The sequence below is a fragment of the Sciurus vulgaris genome, assembly GCF_902686455.1.
Source record: "Sciurus vulgaris genome assembly, chromosome: 10".
In the NCBI taxonomy this organism is placed as follows: Eukaryota; Metazoa; Chordata; class Mammalia; order Rodentia; family Sciuridae; genus Sciurus; species Sciurus vulgaris.
In genome coordinates, this window is record NC_136470.1 from 75795237 (window position 1) to 75819831 (window position 24595).

General features: G+C 36.5%; 2 protein-coding genes across 13 annotated transcripts in view; one reads left to right on the top strand and one right to left on the bottom strand.

The window, feature by feature from the left end:
* DRC9 (dynein regulatory complex subunit 9) overlaps positions 1–17176 on the top strand; it is a 49881-nt gene extending 32705 nt beyond the window's left edge. For all 3 annotated transcript variants that reach the window (XM_079156246.1, XM_079156245.1, XM_079156247.1), the window contains 5 exons: positions 780–941; positions 1720–1794; positions 12761–12892; positions 13557–13658; positions 15600–17176. In XM_079156246.1, the coding sequence (XP_079012372.1) occupies positions 780–941; positions 1720–1794; positions 12761–12892; positions 13557–13658; positions 15600–15749 (621 nt within the window). In that variant the 3' untranslated portion in view covers positions 15750–17176. The remainder of the gene's footprint in view (positions 1–779; positions 942–1719; positions 1795–12760; positions 12893–13556; positions 13659–15599) is intronic.
* Positions 17177–19041: 1865 nt separating this feature from the next.
* The window catches only part of LRCH3 (leucine rich repeats and calponin homology domain containing 3), a 120063-nt gene continuing 114509 nt past the window's right edge, over positions 19042–24595 (bottom strand). For 8 of the 10 annotated variants that reach the window (XM_079156179.1, XM_079156184.1, XM_079156181.1 and 5 more), the window contains one exon: positions 20361–23443. In XM_079156179.1, the coding sequence (XP_079012305.1) occupies positions 23243–23443 (201 nt within the window). In that variant the 3' untranslated portion in view covers positions 20361–23242. Of the gene's footprint in view, positions 20206–20360; positions 23444–24595 lie in introns of those variants that run through there. The other 2 variants (XM_079156185.1, XM_079156183.1) reach the window with 1 other exon arrangement.

Sequence of the window (24595 nt, forward strand, 5' to 3'; positions counted from 1 at the left end):
GTGTGTGTGTGTGTGTGTTAAGTTTTTTCTGTTCTTTATATATCCTGGAGATTAGTGCTCTATCTGATGTATATGTGGTAAAAATTTTCTCCCAATCTGTAGGCCCTCTCTTCACATTACTGATTGTTTCCTTTGCTGAGAAGAAACTTTTTAGTTTGAATACATCCTGCTAATTAGTTCTTGATTTTATTTCTTGCACTTTAGGAGTCTTGTTAAGGAAGTCAGGTTTTAAGCCAAAATGATGAGAATTTGGGCCTACTTTTTCTTCTTTTAGGCGCAGAGTCTGTGTTCTAGTGTCTAAGTCTTTGATCAACTTTGAGTGGATGAGAGACATAGAGGTTTAACTTCATTTTGCCACATTTGGATTTTCAGTTTTCCCAGCACCAATTGTTAAAAAGGCTATCTTTTCTCCAATGTATGTTTTTGATGCCTTTGTCTAGTATGAGATATATACTGTATTTATGTGAGTTTGACTTGTATCTTCTTTTCTGTACCACTGGTCTATATGTCTGTTCTGGTGTTAATACCATACCGTTTTTGTGACTAAAGCTCTGTAGTATAAGTTAAACTCTGGTATTGTAATGCCTCCTGCTTCACTCTTCTTGCTAAGGAGAGCTTCTGCTATTCTGGTTCTCTTATTTTTCCAAATGAATTTCATGATTGCTTTTTCTAGTTCTATAAACAATGTCATTGGAATTTTAATAGGAATTACATTAAACCTGTATAATGTTTTTGGTAGTGTATATTTTAATTTTAGAAATCCGGTCTTTTCTCTTAAGAGACGGAATGAATATATTGCTCACCTCAAAGACCAACTGCAAGAGATGAAGGCAAAAACCAACTTGGAGAATCACTACATGAAGAGAAATACTGAGCTTCAGATTTCCCAGACCCAGAAAAAATGTAACAAAACAGAGGAGCTCTTGTTGGAAGAGATTGAGGTAATTACTGCGACATTAGGAAAAATCAGGTAGGTTGGGGTTGTAGCAAGATGGTAGAACACTTGCCTATCATGCACCAGGACCTGGGTTCCATCCCCCAACACACAACCAGGTAGATGCCATTTGAACTATTACTCCTGGTATTGTCTCACCTAAGAAAGGAAGGGGCAGAGGGTAATTTTCCTCCATCTTGCTCCTCAACCCTTAAGGCTGAAATTAAAGACTAAACAGGTTTTGAATATTTGCAAGCAGAGATTCTGATGGGCAGACCTTCATTTGAGAAGGAAGGCTGAGCAGTTAAAGGAACAGCCAGAAGGCCAAGAAGGAGGACTAGCCATTATTAGCAGGCACAAGGATTTCTTTTTCTGAGACTTCTACTATAATGTGGGGAGCTTACTTCCCAAATGGTGTTAACACCCAACCCTGTCAACATGCTTTTCTGGGCCTAAGAAATGTGCCCTTGAAGCATTGTTTTTCTCCTTAAATTGACACCACTTACCAGTTATCAGGATTGGGTGCCTTTTATTCTTCAGCCTTTGTACATACCTAGCACAGTGCCAAGACATGGCTCTGCAGTGTTTGTGAACATGAATGGAGTTGAATGGAGTCAAATAGCAGCTCTGGAGCAATGCATTAGCATTTGGGATCCCTGCTGGAAAAAGAACCTGTACTGGGAAAAAGAACCTGTACTATGACAATGGAGCTTCCATCACCTGAAAACTTCTGATTTCCAACCTTGCCAGATAGAATTCTTGGTATTTGATTCTTGTTTTTACAGAAATTAAGGTTGAAAACTGAAGAAGAGAACCGAATTCATATGGAGATCGAACTGTTCCTTAGAAAAGAGCAGCAGGTAAGTCACCAAAATGTTTTTATCCCCTGATTAAGAAAAATTTTTTTCACTTATAAAAGAGCAAAAAATTTGAGTAAAGGAAAGAGAAATCAACCATAATTCTAGGAATCTAATGAATGAACTATAGCTTATATGTCCTTTCAGAGTTGCCCATCTGAATAGTTATTTTTTTTTGTTCTTTTTCTAATTTATTGGTCCATTTTGATATAATTATATAAGCATGGAATATTCTAGTTAGGATCCCATTCTTGTGGATGTAGGTAATGGTGAGATTCACTCTGTTTTTTCATATATGTACATGGAAAATTTATGTCAGATTCATTCCACTATTGAATAGTTATTTTATATGGCTTTAATTTGAGGACAGGTAAAAGGTTGTCTCTTGCCTTTATAATTTTTTTTTTTTTTTTTTTGGTGCTGGGGATCGAACCCAGAGCCTTGTGCTTGAAGGCAAGCACTCTACCGACTGAGCTATCTCCCCAGCCCCTATAATTTTTAACTTATATAAGAAACTCCATTTCTTGTTTTTATAGTGCTTTATAGTCATAATTTAAAAATAAAGTTTTTTATTTTTTATGTTATAAAAATAGCATTCTCAGTTGAGGGAAATTTTCTTTTTTTAATTAGCATTTTTTTTCATTCATTTTGTTTATGATATTACAGTCTCTTAATAAAATAATTTGAAATTGTAAAATGTTCAATTGATTGGTTATCTCATAGTTTACTTGTTACTGTTTATTTTGGGCATTCAGGTTCTTCCCAGAGTTTTGTCAATATAATAGGGACATTATTTAATGAGAACCTAACTGTCCAACACTATTAGATTCTGTGAAAAACAAAACTGTAGTTAGTTATGTGGGCTTAGCTTTTCTGGAAGAGGTTTTATGTCTTTAAGTGATGTGTAAGTGACATGGAAGAAAGTTCGAGGGATTAAATAGGTAAAAGGACTCCTGTTGATGAAGAAATGAAAATATCTTATTTCCACTTTCACATGAATCTTCCTAGAGATTCAAATCTCATTATTGACTGCCATACAATTTGGAAATAGAATGGAGGGAAAGGGAGAAAAGAGGAGAATAAAAAAAATAAACCCAGGGACGGGGTTATGACTCAGTAGTAGAGCACTTGCCTACCACCTGTGAGGCCCTGGGTTCGATCCTCAGCACCACATAAAAAATAAATAAAAAAATAAAATAAAGATAAAATAAAGATATTGTCAATATAATTAATGAAAGCTTTTCCCAAATAATGTTTTTCTTCATTGCAATTATTTAGTAAAAGTAATTGTTAAGCACACGATTATTATGTAAGAGAGACTGGCATTTTATGACTCTTGACTTATAAATGTTACTCATACTTTTCTTCTTTTCTTCCTCCTCCTCTTTCCTCTTCCTCCTCATCCTCTTCTTCCTTCCTTCCTTTCTTCCTTCCCTCCCTCCCTCCCTCCCTCCCTCCCTCCCTCCTTCCTTCCTTCCTTCCTTCCTTCCTTCCTTCCTTCCTTCCTTCCTTCCATCTGTGCTTGGGATTGAACCCACATGCTAGGCAAGTGCTCTACCAACCTATACCCCTAGCTCAAGGCATTAAGGTTGCTAATACTTCATAACCTATTCTGCCATCAGCAGTATATGCAGGCAGTAGGTATAAGGCATCTTCAATGAGTACTAGCCATTTAAAATATTTTTTAAAGTCTATTAACTTAATGGGTGGTGTTTTGGCTTGTTTGCTTTTTTGCAGTGTGCACTGCTGGGCATTGAACCCAGGCCTTGCAGATACTAAGCATGCATGCTACCACTGTGCCATACTCCCAGACCTCCTTGTGTGTTTTTATTTATTTATTTATTTATTTATTTATTTATTTATTTAGGGGTGTGTGTGTGTGTGTGTGTTTCAATATAAAGTTATCAGTAGTAGTACAATTGCTATATAATATCCAAGAGTCAGAATATACCAAAATTTAGTTAATATCCTTCTGTTGGTGGATATGTAGGTGCTTTCCAAGTTTTGCAGTTACAGCAATGCTAAACATTCTTGACATGTCTCTAAGTACATAGCATATGGAAAGTTTGTTCATTTTTGTATATTGCTTTGGATTTCTTATATCCTCTCATATTAGTTCTAGTGGTTTTTCAGTTGATTCATTTGGTTTTTCTAGGAAGAAAATTTTATTGACTACAAATAATAATTTTATATTTTCCTATACATTATTTGTATGTTTATTCCTATTTTGTGGTTTACTATATAGCTGGAAAGTCAAATGTAATATTGATTATTAGTAGTGATAAGAGGACGTGAGTTTTCTATTCTCCATTTATTTTATTTATTTTAATTAATTAATTAATTAATTTGTCCTGGGGATTAAACCCAGGGGCACTTTACCCCTGAGTTACGTCCCCAGCCCTTTTTACTTTTTATATTTGAGACAGGGTCTCACTGAATTGCATAGGGCCTTGCTAAGTTGCTGAGACAGGAGATAAACTTGCCATTCTCCTGCCATATCCTCTCTGGGATTAGAGATGTGTGCCACCACACCCAGCTCTGTTCTTGGTTTTAATGGTGTCTTGGTTTTGATCACACATGAATTCATAGTCATGCCACATGTGTCATGTGCAAGTTAGGGCATTTATTGGGAAAGAGTGGGACAATAAAACCTGGAATGGGAATATTGGTTGGACTCAGATAAAACTGACAGTCTTGAAACCCCAAGTCATTTTGAGGCTTCTTTGCCAGTGGAAATAGCCTGCCTTCCCAGAAACAGCCTTGTTTCCCAGAAACAAGACATCCTTCACCTGAAAATCCTGTGATAACTTTATCTGGAGCAGAGACCTTGAAGAGGATACTCCTTTTTCAGATGTAGTACAATTATCCCTATTGTCACTGAATCCAAAAGTAGGGTCATATAATTCAGATAACTACAACTCAGAAGGAAATAACTTACACATCAAAATATTATCATCTTTTAATTTATATTGTAAGGAGTCAAGGAACATGTGTGGGAATGGATTCAAAAGGTGTTAGACCTGAGGCTGGGGTTGTGGCTCAGTGGTAGGGTGCTCACCTAGCACACGTGAGGCCCTGGGTTCAAGTCTCAGTACCACATAAAAATAAAGGTATTGTGTCCACCTACACAGGTGTTAGACCAAGGAGGATAGAATATAACATGAATTGGGTTGAATTCATTAATATAGATTTACTTCCTAGAGAGTCTGGATTTAATGTATTAGCTGTGCAGCTAGAGGTAACTACAAAAGTTTGCCTGGTTGAACTCAACAGTTGCCTATATTTAATGAAGTAGAAATGTCCAGAGCTTCCCTGCTATAACGTGGAGAATAGAATCCAAAGACTTGGGAGACAAAAATGTCAAAATGAATTTATTATGTGTGACCTACAAATCTACCACTAAAATCTATCCCTAGCCATGAGAAGTCTCAGAAAATACCCCTTTTCTAAGATATCGAGAAGTACATGAGTTAGGGAATGTCTACATCCTTTTTTTTTTTTTTTTTTTTCTGGTGCTCAGGATTAAACTCAGGGGTGCTCTACCACTGAGCTACATCCCTAGTCATTTTTATTTTTTGAGACAGGGTCTTGCTACATTGCTAAGACTGGCTTCAAACTTGTGATCTTCCTGCCTCCCGAGTAACTGGGATTACAGGTGTGCTCCATCACTCCCCGCATCATCTGCATGCTTACAAAGTTCTATGGTTGCTTTCCACTGTAGGCCAGGGGAAGTTATCATTGAAATGGGCTCCCCAATTACACTGGTGATGACTGAATCCTGCAATGCCAAAGGGTAAACAGTAGCCCTTAACTGCCAAAGACAAGGTGGGTACGTTTACCATGAAGGACAGCAGGAATGTAATGGTAACCAGAATGCCTTTATCCATAGGAATCTCTGGTGATAGCTAATTAATCATGGTGTCCTTAGGAGCAAAATTGATGGGCAGCCCACTAAAGCATAACAGAAAAAAAAAAAAGAAAAAAAAAGTCCAGGTCTGATAGCCAAAAATCTGATTTGTATCACCACAATGGAAAGTCATAGCCTCTTATCCAGTTTCTAGAACTATGTCAGTGCTCAGATCCAGAGCCCCTTCTTAAAAAGCGGAGGAGAGCAGGTACCCCTAAGGCTGAATCTTGCAGCTTGCTGCAAGTACATACTGTAAATCTTCCTGTGAACTTTATTCAAGCTCTTTGTTAGAGTGCACTGGGGAGAGAAAATACCCCATCCTTTTGTGATTACTGTTAACTCTGAATTGAGGTAAATTCATGGAGACCCAGAATCAAAAACTGTGACCTTTAGCCAAAATGGGTATTTTTGGTGCTCAGATGATGGGTGGAATCTTAAGTCTGACTTACTGTGTGCCCACTTGTTCTATAGCTCTACACTGGGGTCTCTGCCTAAGTTACTAGATGTATAATTGGAATAGATATACTTTCAGGCCATTATGATAGTAAGGACCAAGTAGGAGTCTTGAGACTTCCTCTTCTTATCAAAATATTAAAACAAAGGCATTGCTGCAGTGCTAATGGAACTGTAGATTCGTGATAACATCAAAAACTTGAAAGAAGCAGGAGTGACAATAGTTAACATATTCCCATTTAACTCATCTGTTTGGCTTGTGTAGAAGTTGAATGGATTTTACTTGTAACTACTATTCAGACATAGTATCTTTACTGGAACAAATCTTCAATGGCCCCTGGTACTTAGTATGAAGCTGTTAACCTGGTCAAAGCCCCTGCCTCCAAACGAATTAGGCAAAAAAAAAAAAAAAAAAAAAAACCAGAAGCAGTTTGCTTTTACCTGGCATGGCCAATGATACACCTTCCTAGTCTCACTTCAAGGTTATGTCAGTTCTGTTCTCTCCTATAATATGGTCTACAGAGAGAGTGCTCACTTGGACTTTTCACAAAACATGATAGTTGTCCACTGCATTAATGACATTATGCTGATTGTATCTGCTGAACAAGGAGTAGCAAGTAGTCTGGTTGACTTTTAGTAAGACATGTGAACTAGAAGGTGGGAGATTAACTCCATTCTGGTACCAATTTTGCATCATTAATGATCAATTTAGATGACAAAACATACCAATAATTTGAACAGAGAAAGTTTAATGAAAGAGTCATGAGCTATTTAATGAGGGACTGGCTACTAGGTAGGGATAAAAAAAGAGCTTTAAAGAACACCCTATGGGCTGGTATGGCTGGCCTAATGCTTGTAATTCCAGGTTTACTATATGGGAGAATCACAAGTTTAAAGGTAGCCTGGGCAACATAGTGAAGTCCATCCCAAAGAAATAAATAAACAAAAAATAAAAAATAAACTGCCCTATGATTGATCGGAAAGTATCCAAGGAAGGAATAAACTTGGAAGGTGACGGGGAGGAGGATCCTTCCCAATGCTATGATTCAGACTGCACTGGGTAGGGTGTGGCCTGTGCCCCATGGACAGCAGAGATGTTTGCTGGGTTGTGATCTGAGCCAGCCTCATTTAAATGTATCACCTAGTGAGCAGGCAACTATGGACTTTGCTACAAGTTCTTTTTTAAAGAATCAGATGAATACTAAATTTTATGAGATGACTTTTTCTTTTTCATCCACTGAAATGATGTTTTTCTCATAAATTTGCTGATGGTATTAATATATTTGCTGATATTGAGTCATTTTTAAACTCTTGGTCATAATGTATTCGGCATGCAGTAATGATCCTGGTGGTGTCAGTGAAACATGTTGGTGAACGAGTAACATTGGATGTCCTACCACATAGGGTGAGCCATGTGCTCTAGGAACCCAGAAAAGCACCTGAGAGCCCTAGAGAAACCAGACGTTCCATTGTGTCCTCTAGCACCCTCTGCTGACAAAGTGTAACCGTTTGCTAGGTGTCTAGAAAACTGCTTATGAGCATCCAGCTTCACAGGGCAAGGCAGTGGAGGATGAATTTGGAACTGAGAGGCAATACACATAATGGCCCAAATGAGGAATTTTTTTCTTTTAGCATCAAGTATGAGGTTTACTCTATAGATTCCTGGTATATAAATTTTATTAAGGAAGTTACTTTCTAACATTTTTTATTTTTTAAATCATGAATACTCAATTTTATGAGATGACTTTTTTCATCCATTGAGATAATTTAATTCCCCTTTAATTGGTTAATAAAGTAAAAATACATTAATATATTTACTGATGATGGCTCATGTTTAAATTTTTGGGATAAACCCTACCTGGTCATAATTTAATATATTAATATATAATAATAATTTTAATAGTTGACCTCTAGAATTGATTATAGACTACAGATTTCTTTTTTTAGAGCTGCTTTTGTTATATTACTATTAGAGTTATATTAGCTTATCAGTGTGAGGTGAAAGTTTTCTATCTTTTCATGCTCTGAAATTTAAAAATATAAATAGAACAAAACAGATTATCCATTCCTTGAAGCTTGGTAAAATTCAGAACAATTTTGTCTGGGTATCTCTCTCTGTCTTTTTATCTTTTCTTGAAATCTTTTTTTAAAAGGAGGAGGTATTTGTCTGCCTAAGATTTTTTTAAAAATATTTTTTAGTTGTCAATGTGTCTTATATTTTATGTGTTTATTTACTTATTTATGTGGTGCTGAGGATCAAACCCAGGGCCTCATACATGCCAGACAAGCACTCTGCCATTGAGCCACAACTCCAGTCCCTTTTCAGCTTTTTTAAAACATGTATTATTCATCTCTTTACTTACCAAATCCCTTTTGGAGTCTTTTATTTTTGTTTTGAAGCCAGGTGCGCTTAACCACTAAGCTACATCCCCAGTTCTTTTTATTTTTGTTTTGAGACAGGTTCTCACTAAGTTCCTGAGGCTGGCCTCAAACTTGTGACTCTTCTGACTTAGCCTCCTGAACTGCTGGGATTACAGTTCTGTGCCACCATGTCTTTGAGTCATTTTTTGTAATTTGTCTTTCAAAAACACTTGATATCAAGTCATTAGTATAAAGCTGTGCTCTATAATTTCTTCCAAGTTTTAAATTTCTGCTATTCCTGTAGTTATATTTTTTATCTTTTTTTAAAAATGTCCTTTTTAGTCATTGATAAATTTTTGTGTTATTTATTGACTTATATGTGGTGCTGAGAATAGAACCCAGGGCCTCACACGTGCTAGGCAAGCGCTCTTCCATTGAGCCACAACCCCAGCCTCTGTACTTTTCATCTTCAAAATTTTTTTATTTCTTTTCTTCCTTTGTTTTGCTGAAACTGACAGGTTTGCCATATTATTGGTCTTAGCAAAAAAACTGTCATTTGCTTTTACTGAGCAGATCTTTTTTCCTGGTCACGTTGGTTTTGGCTTTAATTTTGAGTACATTCCTTGTACTTCCTTTGAGCTTATGTTGTTTATCTTTGTTGTTTCCTAAACACTCAACTTATTTTGTTTTCAACTTTTATTATTTTCTAGCAAATGCATGTAAAACAATATATTTTCCAAGTAAAACAATATATTTTCTGAGTAGTGTTTGACTGTAATAGATGGGTTTTGATAAACAATCTTATATTAGCATTCCTCTCAAAATGATTTGTAGTTCACAATTTGCTAGCTCCCTTTAGGTAAAGTTATTTTTTATTTTATTTTTCTTTATTTCATTTATTTATTTTTTTGTGGTGCTGGGGATTGAACCCAGGGCCTTGTGCATGTGAGGCAAACACTCCACCAACTGAGCTATATCCCCAGCCCTGAAGTTATTGTCTAAAGGGATGTTTCTTAAATGTCCAAGTAGATGAGCTGGCAGGGGAGGAATGCAGGTTTTCTGTTACAATTACCTTTGATGTTTGTGCCATGAACCTTACAACACCAAGCTGGGGTTTATACTCTTAATGTTTTGGATTGTGTCTCCTAATGGTAAGTGTAAATTTGCTTCTTGGAATTTGTTGAGCTTTCATCTGGGAGTATATGATCATGTGACTCTTCCATGGGTATTTGAAAAGACTGTGTATTCTCTGTTAGGTTCAAAATTTCTTTTAGTCTAGCTGTCAAATCCTTCATATTATTTATTTTGGTTTACTTGAACTATTGATTTCAGAAAAATATTTTCCTAGGATAATTGTGGATCTATCAATTTTCTCATGTGTTGGATCATTTTCACTTTCTAATATTCCAAAATATGATTAGAATATAAACACTCATAACTATAATATCTTTTTAAATTAAAAATTTTTCTTTTTTTTGTGATACTGGGGATTAACCCAGAGGTCCTCTAGCATTGAGCCAAACACCTGCCCTTTTTATTTTATTTTGAGACAGGGTTTGCTAAGTGGTTGAATGTCTTGCTAAGTTGCTAAGACTAGCCTCAAACTTGCAATCTGCCTGTCTTAGCCCCCTAAATAGCTGGGATTACTGGCATGTACCACCATATCCAATTTACAATATCTTCTCGGTTTTTTTATTACACATTTTTATTGGTGCATTATAGTTGTATGTTGTACTTAATAACAGGATTGTTGTACAAATTCATACATGCACACAATATAACAATTAGGTCAAGTATCACTCCCGGGACTTCCCCCTTCTATTCTGCTCTACTAATTTCCCTTTGATTTTCACAGGAAATCCCCCCCACTCCAAGCAATCTCCTTTTCCTTTTACCCCTAGCTTCCACATGAGAGAAAACATATGATTCTTGACCTTCTGAGTGTGGTTATTTCACTTAACATAATGGTCTCTAGTTCTATCCATTTTCCTGCAAATGACATAATTCCATTTTTCTTTATGGCTGAATAAAACTCCATCATGTATATCCACCACATTTTCTTTATCCATTCATCCATTAACAGACACCTAGGTGGTTCTGTAGTTTGGCTATTGTGAATTGTGCTGCTAAAAATATGGACATGCATGTATCACTGTAGTATGAGGATTTTAGTTCTTTAGGATAAATACGGAGGAGTGGTATAGCTGGGTCATATGGTGGTTCTATGCCTAGTCTTTTGAGGAACCTCCATACTGATTTCCATAGTGGTTGTACTAATGTGCAAGTGTAAGTGTTCTTTTTTTCTCCACATCCTCTCAAGCATTTATTTGTATTCTGGATGACTGCCATTCTAACTGACGAGATGAAATCTCAGTATAGTTTTAATTTGCATTTCCCTAATTGCTGACAATATTGAATGTTTTATCATATATTTTTGGCCACTTGTATTTCTTCTTTTGAGAAGTATCTGTTTTATTCATTTTCCCATTTCAACGGGCTATTTGGCTTTTGGGTGGTAAGTTTTGCAGTTCTTTATGTATTCTAGATGTCCATCGTCCGTCAGAAGAGTAGCTAGCAAAGATTTTCTGCCATGCCGTGGGTTCTCTCTTCACATTCTAATCTTTTCCTTTGCTTTGCGGAAGCTTTTTAGTTTGATGCCCTCCTTTTATTAACACCTGGCATTATTTCCTGAGCTTTGGGGTCCTATTGAGAAAGTCGTTGCCTGTGTGATAGGCTGGAGTGTTGACCCTTCTTCTAGGAGTTGTATAGCTTCTGCTCTTATTCTTAGGTCTTTGATTAATTTGGGATTGTTTTTTGTACAGGGTGAAAGATAAGGGTCTGATCTTATGCTCCATGTGGATAACCAGCTTTCCCAGCACCATTTGTTAAAAAGTCTGTCTTTTCTCTGGTTTGTCTTTTTGGCACCTTTGTCCAGGATCAGATGAATAGAGATGTGTGGGTTTGGGTTTGTCTCTGTGTCTTTTATTCTGTATCACTGGTCTATGTGTCTGTTTTTATGACATTATCATGCAGTTTTTGTTACTTTAGCTGTGTTTTTTGTTTTGTTTTTGGCACTTGGAATTGTAATTGTACTGATTTTGCAACCTGCTACTTTGCCAAATTTGTTTGTTTTAGCAGTCTTTTGGTGGAGTTTACTTGAGTCTTCTAAGTATAGAATCATATCTTGTGCAGTGATATTTTACTTTTCATTTTCCTATTTTTAGCCCTTTTATTTCCTTCTCTTGCCTAATTGTGCTGGCTAGAATTTCTAGCACTATATTAAAGAGGAATAGTGAGAGTGGACAAAGTTGGTTTTATCCCAGAGATGCAAGGATGGTTTAACATATGTAAATCATAAATGTAATTCACCACACAAATATGTTAGGACAAAATCATCTAGTCCTCTAAATAGATGCAGAGAAAGCCTTTGACAAAAATTCAGCACCTGTTCATGATAAAAACACTGAAGAAACTAGGAATAGAAGAAACCTATTTCAACATCATAAAGGCTATAATGAAAAATCCAAAGCCAACCTCACAGTAAATGGGGGAAAACTGAAAGCACTTCTGTTGAAATCTGGGAAAAGACAAGGATGTCCCCTCTCTATCTAGCTGGTGGTAAATAGCTTAAATATACATTTTACTGGTTTCTGTTTCTTATATATCTCTTTCATTTTCTTTGTGTCAGTACATCTTTGAATAACTTTCAGTGATGGGGTATCATCTTCCCATCACATTTGAATACTAGGTTCTAGGTATATTATCTTAGATTCATCTTCATTTTCTTTTAGAATTTTGAAGACATTGCACCCTTCTTGACTAGGATTTAGTGCTATCAGCCGTAGACATCTGATGTCATTGTTTATCCTAGAGAATTTTCTACTTACCTTTTACTTTTCTTTTTTCACTGCCACTTCCCTTTCCCAGATATCTAGAAGGTCCTCCTCCTCTTTTTTATTGAGTAACATATAGTAGAGTACACAAATATTGAGTGTATGATTTGACATTTACATATGTTCACCCATGTAACTACCAGCTAGATACAGAGAACATTTACAGCATTCCAGAGGTCTCCCTCCTGCCCCATTGCCAATCAATAATGCATCCATCTCCAGATGAGTAACCATTGTTCTGTCTTCTGTCAATGTAGAAAAGTTACTTGTTCTTGAATCTTATATAAACAACATCATAAAGTGTATACTCCTTTGTATCTGGTAGAAACCATGTTTTAATGTTTTTTCCAAATAGAAACTTGAGGAGAAACTGGAATTCTGGATGGAGAAATTTGATAAGGACACAGAAATGAAACAGAATGAATTAAATGCTCTCAAGGCTGCAAAGGCCAGTGACTTAGCACACCTTCAAGACCTAGCAAAGACGGTAAGGAAGGAGTGGAGAGAGGGTCCCTGAGGAGTGGTGGTAGCTAAGCTACAGTAGGTGGGGATGCTTTTTTTTTTTTTTTTTGTCAAATGGAAGTGTGCATGTAAACTTGGTAGGATTCTTCTTAGAGGATGATGATGAATGGTGGTGACAGATAGTAGTAACAGCTAGTACTCATATAGTGCTTACTCTGTCTCAGGCACTGATTGTTGTGGCTATTTTTAAATATAACTTATTTAAACCTCGCAGCTCCTTAAGATAGATACTGTACTGTTATTTCCACTTTATGGTCTCTGAAGATAATTTATAACTGATTTCTAAAAAGTATCCTTACATTTTTATCATTGAATGAGTGTGGAGCTTCCTGAACCTTTTTTAAAAGAGTCATTTGAAAATATATATTCTGTCAGTTTTTTTAAAAACATTATTTCAAGGTCACTATTCACACATTGAATTAATTATTTCATTTTTCTGAAAGATTTAAAAATTTTAAATATAAAACTAAGAAACATTTAATATGTGAATATTTATAATCTAAGAATCTAGTAAGTTTTTTTTCTTTTCTTTGGTTTATATTTAGATCTATTAAAAAGTACAGGGTTGACTGGGCCAATAGCTTAGGTAAGACAATTCAGTAATATATGATTAATGTCTGCTTTTGCAGATAAGGGAGTATGAACAGGTCATCATTGAAGATCGTATAGAAAAGGAGAAGACCAGGAAGAAGATAGAACAAGATGAATTGGAATTAAGGAGCGCCATAAAGGTAGAACATTGTACTTAGCATTTTGGGGTCCTATCAGTGCCACAGCGGAGGAATGAAAGCCCTCTCATCATCACATACACAGCAGCTTTCTATGGAACAGGTCTGAAAAGAAACAAGGCCTTTTGTTCTTATTGGAATCTGTCAACAGTCCATAGAACAGGGAGACAGGTGACACAGAAAAGGACATGCCACGGTTCTTAATCTAGGGCAAAAGAGGTAGGTGGTTAGCAATGGGAGCAAAACCTAGATTCAGAGGGCAAATGTGAGAATACTACTTCTAATCAAAACCAGTTCTTGACACAATGATTCTTTCAAATCACCTATGTTTTCTCAAAAGCCTGTTTATAAATCAGCTGAGACTATCTGCTATGTTCTGATACAAGCTGCTTTCAAAAAAGGGATAAGTAGCAGGTTATAGAAAAAGATATTTAGTTATATATGAACTTGTGTGTATGTTAGTAATGACAAAATTAGCAGGTCACAGATTCTGGGAAGTATTTTCAAGCAAAACCTGTAATGTAAAAGTACTATCAGTTGGACTGAAACTAATGTCTGGAGAATCATCCTTCTCTCTGAAAGAGGAGCATCTGCCAAACTATAGTTTAGATTGTATATTAGAGGATGCACTTAAAAAGAAAGCTGTAAAGGACATTCAGGTATCCAAACCCAATATATGATTTTAGCAAGTAACTATCAAGCTTCTATGGGGTTTTCCAATTTAAGATTCTTTTAGAGTAAAACTCTAAGAACTAGCTGGAGACTACTTTTGTTATCGTTAGTGGATTTGCTCCTAGTCATTAGGACTTAGTCTGATTTTAAAGGAGCTTAGAGCCAGGCATGGTGTGAGGCTGAGGCAGGAGTTCAAAAGTGAGTTCAAAGCCAGCTTCAGCAAAGGCGAACTAACTAAGCAACTCAATGAGACCTTGTCTTTAAAATACAAAATAGAGCTGGGGATGTGGCTCAGTGGTTGAATGCCCCTGAGTTCAATCTCTGGTACCCCCAAAAATAAATAGCTAAATAAAGTAGCTTAGACTTTATTTAGAACAGTTGTATCTAATGACAAAGGTATTCAATTAAAAATCCTTTTATTTTTGGCCCTAGGAATTGAACTCAGGGATGCTTATCCACTGAGCTATATATTACCAAGCTCTTTTTATTTTTTAATTTTTAGACAGGGTCTCCCTAAGTTGCTTAGGCCTTCACTAAGTTGCTGAGACAGGCTTTGAACTTGTGATCTTCCTGCCTCAACCTCCTGAGTCACTGGGAGGTATGTGCCACCACACCTGGCTTTAAATTCTTTTTGAAAGTGTGATAATTGACCCGTTAGTGAATTCCTAAAGATAAGAAGTGCATCAAAGCTAGGTGTAGTGGTGCATGCCTGTAATATCAGCTTCTTGAGAGGCTGAGGCAGGAGGATCACAAGTTTGAGGCCAGCCTCAGCAATTTAATAAGACTTTCAAAATAACAAGGGGTTGAAGATGTAGCTCAGTGGTAGAGCACTTGCTCAGCATGTGCAAGGCCCTGGGTTCAATTACCATTCAACACCACAAAGAAAACAAACAAGAAAACCCTCAAAGCCAAAATACTAGGAAACCTACTGAAGTTGTCTAGACTTACTCATACATTTTTGACGGAGTCTAACATCCCCTTTGGATCAAGTCGTTGTTAGTTATGGGAAGCATGGACGTAAAGGGAAGCAGTACCAGGAAGTCATGTTTCTGACCATGAAGGAACAATTGGCCTAAACAGATTTAATTTTATTACAGAACTTTTGAGGCCAAGGCTGAAGCTCTCGAGTCCAGCACAATATGGGAGCATTACCAGTGATAGTTTGCCTGGCACTTTCATGTTTCAGACAGAAACCACTCCAGACACAGGTTCAACAACCCCCTTTGGTGTGTTAGGCATGCTAGGTTGTACTCCTTTCCATTTCTCTTCCAGCTCCAGGCCTGGTGGAGAGGCACTGTGGTAAGGAAAGAAATTGGAAGTTTCAGAATGCCTAAAGATACAGATGATAGCAAGGATTCAAAAGGAAAAGGTAAAGGCAAAGGTAAAGGTAAAGACAAGGACAAACGAAGAGGCAAGAAGTGAACAAGCCACCTTTTGTCCTTTCCTCTGATATTCTGGAAATGAGAAGGAAGACTTGGGCCATCACAAATAACTCAGCTACAGGTTATTTATTCAGGTATCACCAGGTGACTTCACTTTTCATTTTTTTCAAACTCTGAATTAGAATTATACTATTGAACTAGTGTTTCTTCATATTTTGATTTTGGTGGGAAGAATTGTTTTGAGTAGCCTTGTGAAGATTCCTCTTGGTCTTTCTCACCAGAAAAGAGGTCCTGGGCTTGGTTACAGTGATGCATTAAAACTTCAGTAATTCCTGTAATGTCTCAGATTCTGATTTTTTTCTAATTTGTCTAAAGTGAAAAAAACTTACGAGCAAAAGTGAAGTATTTGTAGAAATTATAAGGTAATGTTTCATAAAATTTCTAGCCTAATATATACATGGTAAAACACAATAAATGTTGATTCCTGTCTTTAAGGTTTTTTATTATCACTTTAGTGTTTTCATGCATGGTGGTGGCATGGAACATATATCTTATGATAAGCTGCTCCTGCCGCTTTTCTGGGAGTAAGTAGGGATATAAATTATAAATACATGACTGAAGTGGAATGTTAGGATACATAGCCTACAAATGGTAAAGATGAGGCATAGGTTGTCTGGAAGACTAGTTTGTAGATATTTTTGACAGGTGAGATACAATTATTTCCATCTTATGGTATATTAAGACTAAAAGAGACACGGTATGTGAAAATATGTAGCCTGTGCCTGAAACACAGTAAAGTGGTGTCTCCCTCTTCTCTTAAACAAACAAACAAACAAACAAACAAACAAAAAACTCCCCAAAAACTAGCCCATTAGGTCATTCTTGCCTTGATTAATCAGAACAATATGTTGGGATGCTTAAGCTTTCTCTACGGTACAGCTGATACTTTCTGAGAGAAAAGTTGTTTTAATGTGTCATGAGTTAAGCCTTCTGTTCAGCTCCAATTATAGGGAAGTCTTGGTATTTCTACTTCCTTAGGAAAGTAAAATTTAATCTCAAAGGCCTATTTTAATAAAATTATGTCCATTGGTATGCCTTCAGGGAATCAGATACCCTTTCCTTGATTCTTTGCCAAGGAAACCATGCTAATTTAGGAATGCACACTTTCAAATGTTTATTACAATCTACTAAAGTGTTGGCTTTTATTTTAATGTCAATGTGTAAGGTGGCATCCAGGCAATTTAAAATAACATACATGATATTGACATATTTATACTTAGAACTTATGCAATATATTTACATACAAATATAGGACAATGTTTTACAAAATCTTTTACTAATTACATGTTTGTTTATAACATTTTCAGAAATAAAATGAAATCTGCTGTAAACCATCTACTGCAATGTGTATATAAAAAAGGCTTCTAAATATCCATGTTTTCCTTCATTTCTATAACCATTTAAGAACTTAGTTTATAAAAATTCATCAGACTCATCAGTATCATCACACATAATTAGTCACTGCTGACTGCAGGAAACAAGAGAAATCACAGACTCCTTGATTAGCTGTAAAGGGTGTATTTTAGAAAGCTGTTAAGGAAAGTGACCGACTACTAAGCCTTTTCCTACTCTGTATTCTAGCAAGACACAAAGTCCCCTCCTCCCACAAGTTGTTTCCAGACCTGGTTATTAAAAGAGAATATTGGTTTGGAGTGTTAAGCAGAGATGCATTTCAAACCCTGAAAACTGCTGACAATAAATCTCTGTAGGTGGGAAGGGCTACACCAGGTGAGATTTAACCTGTTCACACTTTCAGTAGTAGGAAGGTCACTGCTTCAGGTCAGGAAGAAGTGTGACAAGGCTACTTTCATCTTATACTGGAGTCTAGCAAGGCTAAAATGTTAAACTGAATTGTTTTTTCCAGTTTAAAATAAAAAGGTACAAACGAAACATTATACAAAAATTCTCCAACAAAAATGCCATGATTTGTATTTGCATGCTAACAAAGAAAAAATTCAAAATTTGATATTTTTCCTTTATTCTGTCAAAACTACATCATTTTTCTAATGATTCAAATACAAATTTGAATTAGTTTGATAAAAATATATCAAGGTTTCATATTATGTGCAAAATCTGAAATAAGTTGAAATCTCACTTATTCATATAGAAAAATTAGTTGCAGATATTGCCAAGTGCTACATTGTGTAATGTATTCTATACTTATGCACCCTATAATATGTTAAAGTCTACAATTTGGAGATTGTTCTGAGGTTTAATGGTTCAATGTTGACTAGAAGGAAAAATATAGTTTAAAAATGCAGCTAAATTCTAAACAAGTTATATGTTGGTGAGTCTGTTTGGAATTATAACTATAATGGGGTCTGGCTATAAGCACTTATAAGACGTTTTACTTTTGTTCTGTGAAGACTTGAAGGATTGGGCTTTGAGTTTAGATGTTTTGTTACATGTATATATGTAATATATCTATATATCTCCAGTACCCAAATATATATGTATATTTATACACACACACATATGTGTGTGTCCATATATATATTTTGATACTGGAGATTTAACCCAGGGGTGCTTTACCATTGAGTTATATCCCCAGCCCTTTTGGTTTTTATTTTGAGACAGGGTCTCACTAAGTTGCTTAGTGCCTTGCTAAGTTGCTAAGGCTGGCCCTGAACTTGCAATCCTCCTGTCTCAGCCTCCTGAGCTACAGGGATTATAGGTGTGCACCACTGTGCCTGGCTATGGTACATAATTTTAAACTTGAACAAATGGTAATGTTCTAATGAACCCATTTCTTTGTAGGAAAAGGAGAAAACAAACATTATTTTGACTAGATACTCAAAATGATTTCACTCAAAACTATTTTTAGATGCTGCATTTACATGATAAAGGATAACATTTATGTTAAATGCATGCATTAATAAATCCAAAAGTTAATAATAAGTACAGAAAAAAATAAACCCTATATAACTAGTATCTTTACTTACTCTATCTGGTTTACATAGGCAGTGAACACCAAAAGATATCACTGACAACTAAAAAGTGTTCAAAATACAGGGAAGAAAAACCTATGTGTTTAAACTTGAATTAAAGACTCCTGGTTTTGTCTTGTGTGAGCTGGTGGCCCTTTCCCTCCAACCACAATTGTGTACTTCAGGCACTAATGGTGGAGCTCAGTGAAGGGTGAGATGAAGACAGGAAGCAATTCTGAAGATGCCCTAAGTGCTTTGTCTCAGTCATGGAAACTGGCAGTCACCTGTAAGAATATAAGGAAATTGGCTTTTTCTTCTGTGTGTGTGTGTGTGTGTGTGTGTGTGTTTGCTTTGTTTTCATAACCTTCCATTAGCTGGGGAGCTGGATGTGTATGTACACTGCTGTGACTGGAATGTGCCTGTAGGTCCAGGTGTCCTGGGAGCAACCTGTGGGTAAGGGTGGCTAACTGAAGTTCATGTAAATGGTGCAGAGTGGTACAAGTTAAGAACTTGGAACCCCAGGATAAAGTGCTTGTTTATGTTTAGATAATAGCAGGATGATACGTAGAAACATCCTCTTGGGAAAGAAGTTGATGTGGCAATGGGCTGGAGTTGGAGGGAAGCCTAGAACACTGGTTTCAAATACAACTGTATCATTTCTCTCTTTATATAACATCAAGGCCTTCTAAATTATTTTAATTTTGCCTTTGACAGAATAGTCTAAGTCATCATAATACAGCTTTTGATTTTAAATGTGGTTGAAAAACACAGGGGGAGAGCAGTACCCCCACAAAAATCACACAAATATCTGGCTTGGAGCAGTGGTCTCCACTAATGAAAAATGGGAATATTTGTTGCACATACAGATTCCCAGGCTTCACCCCAGACCTATTGAATGTGAATCTGTATTTTAACAAATGCTCCAGAAGATTCCGATGCATCGCTGTTTAGAATCCAGCAAACCCTAGATGTCGTGGGAACTGGTAAAGATAATAGCATGTCTGTGCCTTCAAGAGAGCTAAATATGTGTCTGAGAAGGTATTTGCTCTGGTGTGTGAAATACGCCTACCCTCTAGGAAAGCACAGCCAGTTTAGACTTCAGTGTTGGGTTCTCAGTAATGAGAAGTTTCATTTGAGAACACAACTGGGTCTTAACGAAAAAAAAAAAAAACAAAAACAAAAAGAACAACAACAAAAACAATGGAAATGGACATAACCTCCCCTAAAATGGAGAAATGAAGCAAAACATTCCTGGTAGGAATCATGGAAACAGTCCCTTCTAAGAACATGTTAAGAGCTTTGTTTAATCAGACGGCTGACAGCAGCAATCGCGTTGTCCTGCTCCTTGTTTGGGTCAGGCCAATGCCAAGGTCCTTGGAGTCCTTAAACAGCAGATAGCTGGTGCTGCTGCTGCTTGGGTGGTGCAAGTTCTAGGAGAGCCTGGACGGTCACTGCCACCTGGCTCAAACCTTTCTCTTCTAAAATGTGGAGAGGCAAACATAATTGCTCCTGAAATGGGACAACGTAACATAAAACAAAAGAGAGAAAGGATGAACATCACTTCTAGAACAGAACGTATAAAATAAGTACTTCTCTACCTCATAATAATCGAGATATGAAAAGTCTGTACCTGAGAAACCTTTGAAATATGAGTTAGACAAAGATGGTGTCTGACACTGTCACTTTATTAACACAACTAAAAGTACATACAGATCATTTTCAAAACTGGAAAATTGAGAAGCAGGATACATTTATACATACAACAGAGGAAGAACAGTATACTATGGAGTGAAAGCAATATCCTCTCTGATAAGGAAAAGCCCTATAGGCAGGTGAAAAATAAGAAAAACAATTCCCAGTTATCGGATGCCTCAAGCCTAAAAGATACAACATTTTAGGAGAAAACACTTTTAGGATAACATGCCATAAGAATATAAGATGGTTTCATGATATAACTTGGACAGAATGAAAAGGAAACCCACTAGCTATATTATAATTCTGATTCTGAAAACCAGGGTTTTCAGATCAGGCAGGGATTAATGGAGAAAACAAGTATATCCTAAATTCTTAAGACGTAGATGTATTTGAGAAACTTTCCCCTAATTTGGATAGGTCATAGAAGGCCCAGATGAATTAGAAATCTGAATTACAAAATTAAAAAGGAGTTGTATTGGGGCTGGAGATATAGCTCAGTTTGTAGAGTGGCTGCCTCGCATGCACAACGCACTGGGTTCAATTCCCAGCATCGCAAAAAAAAAGAGTTGTATTTAAAAAGGTAAGATATCTCATATCCTGGAATTCAATGTGTTAAACTATGCTGGTATTATGAGAGCTTAGTCACTATAACTTAATGATCAATAGGTGAAAAGTGTTTACAGATTTGCTAAAGGACATTAAATACATCTAATTGTTTTTGCCTCATTAACTTGTTTGGTTAATTCTTGTAAATGGAGAAAACAAAAAGAGCAATTCTTTTTTTTGGGGGGGGTGGCGGTACTGGGGACTGAACTCAGGGGCACTAGACCACCGAGCCGAGCCCTATTTTGTGTTTTATTCAGAGACAGGGTCTCACTGAGTTGCTTAGCACCTCGCCATTGCTGAGGTTGGCTATGAACTCAAGATCCTCCTGTCTCAGCCTCCTGAGTTGCTGGGTGGTGCCACTGTGCCTGGCTGAAAAAAAGCAATTCTTAACCATAAAAGTTATCACTGGTATTTCTCTTTACGCTAAATATTCAGGGGGAAAAAAAAAAGGAATTGCTCTCTGAAAAAGAAATTCTCAGAATAAGAATTCTAGTTCCATTAAAAAAGAGGTTATAGTATTTATTAAAGAAAATAACTAGATTTTTCTCTGCTTTTCATTGGTACTCACCATATTACTAGGAAATTTTACAAAACCAGTTGTAATAAAATATATAGCAAGTATTCAATTTTGAGGCAGTTATTGGTACTTGTGCTCCTTCCTTTCTTTTTTAAATACTTACTTTGATAAAACAAGGTAACTGCAATCTTTTGACCTTAGCAACTTTGTATAAATACTTTGAATATGACTGCAAGTCTGGATTAGCTGTATTTAAATGAATTTGCAGTGTTTCTTCTCCTGAAAGGCGTTTCCTTCAGGGCTGATCCAGAGCCATCTCCTCAGCAGCACGCTGTGACCTGCAGGGCCCCGTGGTTCACACCCTCAGTGTCTGATGCTTTCTAGACATACCTCTCAGCTGGTTAAAGGGAATGCTGTGTGTTCTCAAGAGAATTCAGAACTACTACCCTAAACCACACATGAGCATGTGCTTTTTAACAAGTGAGTTTTTTCTAAAGGGACAAAATTCTGAGAATAATCACTGACTAAGACATCCTAAATATAAAACACACCCAAACAAACCCCCCAACTCTGGAAGGCACTACTGTAGAAAACTGAGGTTATCACAGTGTTCAATATTTCAGCATCAACATTACTCAGTCTTTAAATGTGTTAAATAACTATTTAATATGGAAGAAAACCAAAGCAATCAGACCCATAGGCTGAATTCTCCAGCAGCACGTTGTGTTCCTTACAGTCTCCCTTCATACTTGATTAACAGAGTTCAGAAGATTCCTGAACACCACTTCAGAAACACCACTTATGAGAATTAGAATCTGAATAAGGTCTGTAGCTAATATACTAAGCATTCTGAAAGAGAGACAGTATTTATTGCCATGGGCACAGAACAAAGACTGCAGCTGAATACTTTACCTGCAACTGCTTCAATTTAATCTCCCCAACAGCCTATATACAAGTTCACCTATAAGGATGGTTCAAATATATTAGAATTTACATAAATCCCAATTTTAAATTCTATAATAAGGGTTCTAGAAGTGAATTTCAGTTACAGATAACAAGCATAGTTGGTGTGGACAGGTGCCTGCTCCTGCTTCATGTGTACTGCATATGTACATATTGGGCTCAGAATAGCAATTTAGGGACATATATGATCTGTAAACTGAACATTCTGGCCAATTTAAGATTATTAAGATTATTAAGATTAAATGCCTTCCAATGTCCAGAAATTATATCCTTAGATGAATTTTTAAGGGCATATTCAGGATTTCAGGACTGCAATCTAAGTGACTAGTTGCCCCCAAACCAGAGGGGTGCAACTGTTTTCCTCATGCTCAGTAACTCACAGTTTTAATACTCAAACAGTGTTAAATATGGAAAAATGGCCAGTTGGGCATTTTATTGTGTCATCTGACACAAATTCTGTGTGTCATACTTCTAAAAACAGGTTCAAATGTGTCAGCATTTATAAGACATACAAGGCAACAGGGCAGGAGAATGGACAAATGATCAGGAGAGAAAATGCTGGTCTTTTATTCACTGTTAGCCATCATTAATGCTTACTTAGGTGATAAGCTGCTCACCTGGATCTGGAAGGACTTATCTACTAAGGTTAGCTCTCTGAAGGCCAGGGCAGGAAGAAATATGTAAATAATGCGTGTGCATGAGCAACAAACCTCCTTTGCCAAGTACAGGAATTAGGGGGAGAATCACTGGAACACAATCTTTCTGCTAGAGGGGGAGGACCCAGTAATAAAGCATACAGAGAGTTAACATTAAAGTACAATAAAATGCCACAAAACCCAGAAGTTGGACAGACAGACAGACAAAACTGGATTCTTCTGAATGTGCCCCAAGAGAAAGTAGTGTTTCAACAGTTCTTTTAACGCTGAGATTTAGCTGAAGGATGTCGGAAGGGGAACAAAGAATGTCCTGTCCAAATTGTGAGCAGGAAAGGAAAACAGAAAAACAAAGTCAGTAGATCACAAATACAGAATCGAGTATAGAATTCAGTATGATCATCTCAATCACATTCAAAGACATCTTTTAACATTTTTATTTATGATGAATAAAAGTAAAACACTAAAAAGCAAAACTTCAGACAATCTTCCATGTGTAGGGATTGATTTTACTACTAGATAGCATCATAAAATTTGCTTATTTGCTTGTTGGTGACTAGTATGAACACTGAGGATATATGAACAGAACTGGATGCTGGCTTAGAGTTATGTGAGGGAGGCCTGAGAGTTAGGAGGTCCTTCTCAATTCTCCTCCTTCCCTCCCTAATAGTGAAGAAAGAATAGGGCAGAAAGCACGGACGAAAATTGGGGTGGGCTGAGCAACAAACAGGAGGAATGTTTTCATGAGAAGTCAGGTAAATCAAGAGAGTTCAGAGAATGAGGACAGCTAATAATCGGGACATTTACCATCTAGAAACCAAATGTGCTAAATGACTTAAAGCTCTCTTAAATAGCAGTCAAGTCCATCTTAACCAAGCCTAGTTCACTAATATGTACAAAATGAATACAGAGCTGCATGGGGCCTTGGAGAGCATCCAAACCTGCCATTTCAGAGATTATTAAATAAATAAAAACGTTAATGGACTTGGCAAAAAGGAAAATATTTATTAACACATAATATATAATAACTCTTGGATATGTGATACTGGATTCAAATATAAGATCTCATCAACAATTATAGTTTTTCTGATATTTAATAAAAACTAATAAAAGTGAATACCCATATGCTCAATTTCATCAGAGGTTTTAAAGTCACCTATTCTTTCATAGTTCATTAATAATCTAACTTGTATAATACTTTAAAAGTCATAAATTTTTAAAAGGAAATAGGCTAAAGGAAATTGTTTGCCTCTATACATACTACCTGGCCATAGAATCTGACAGATGTTGATAGTATTAGGTTTTCTGTTTTACATTTTTAAAAGTGATCATCATAATGAAACACCCAATTTTCTTTTCGAGCAAGTGAGGATGTGTAAGTAAAGGCCAGAATGCCTAGAAGTACAGGGGAACAAAGGAAGAAGAGGACATGGAGGGTGCCTTCTTTTTTCCTGTGGCAGAGGGA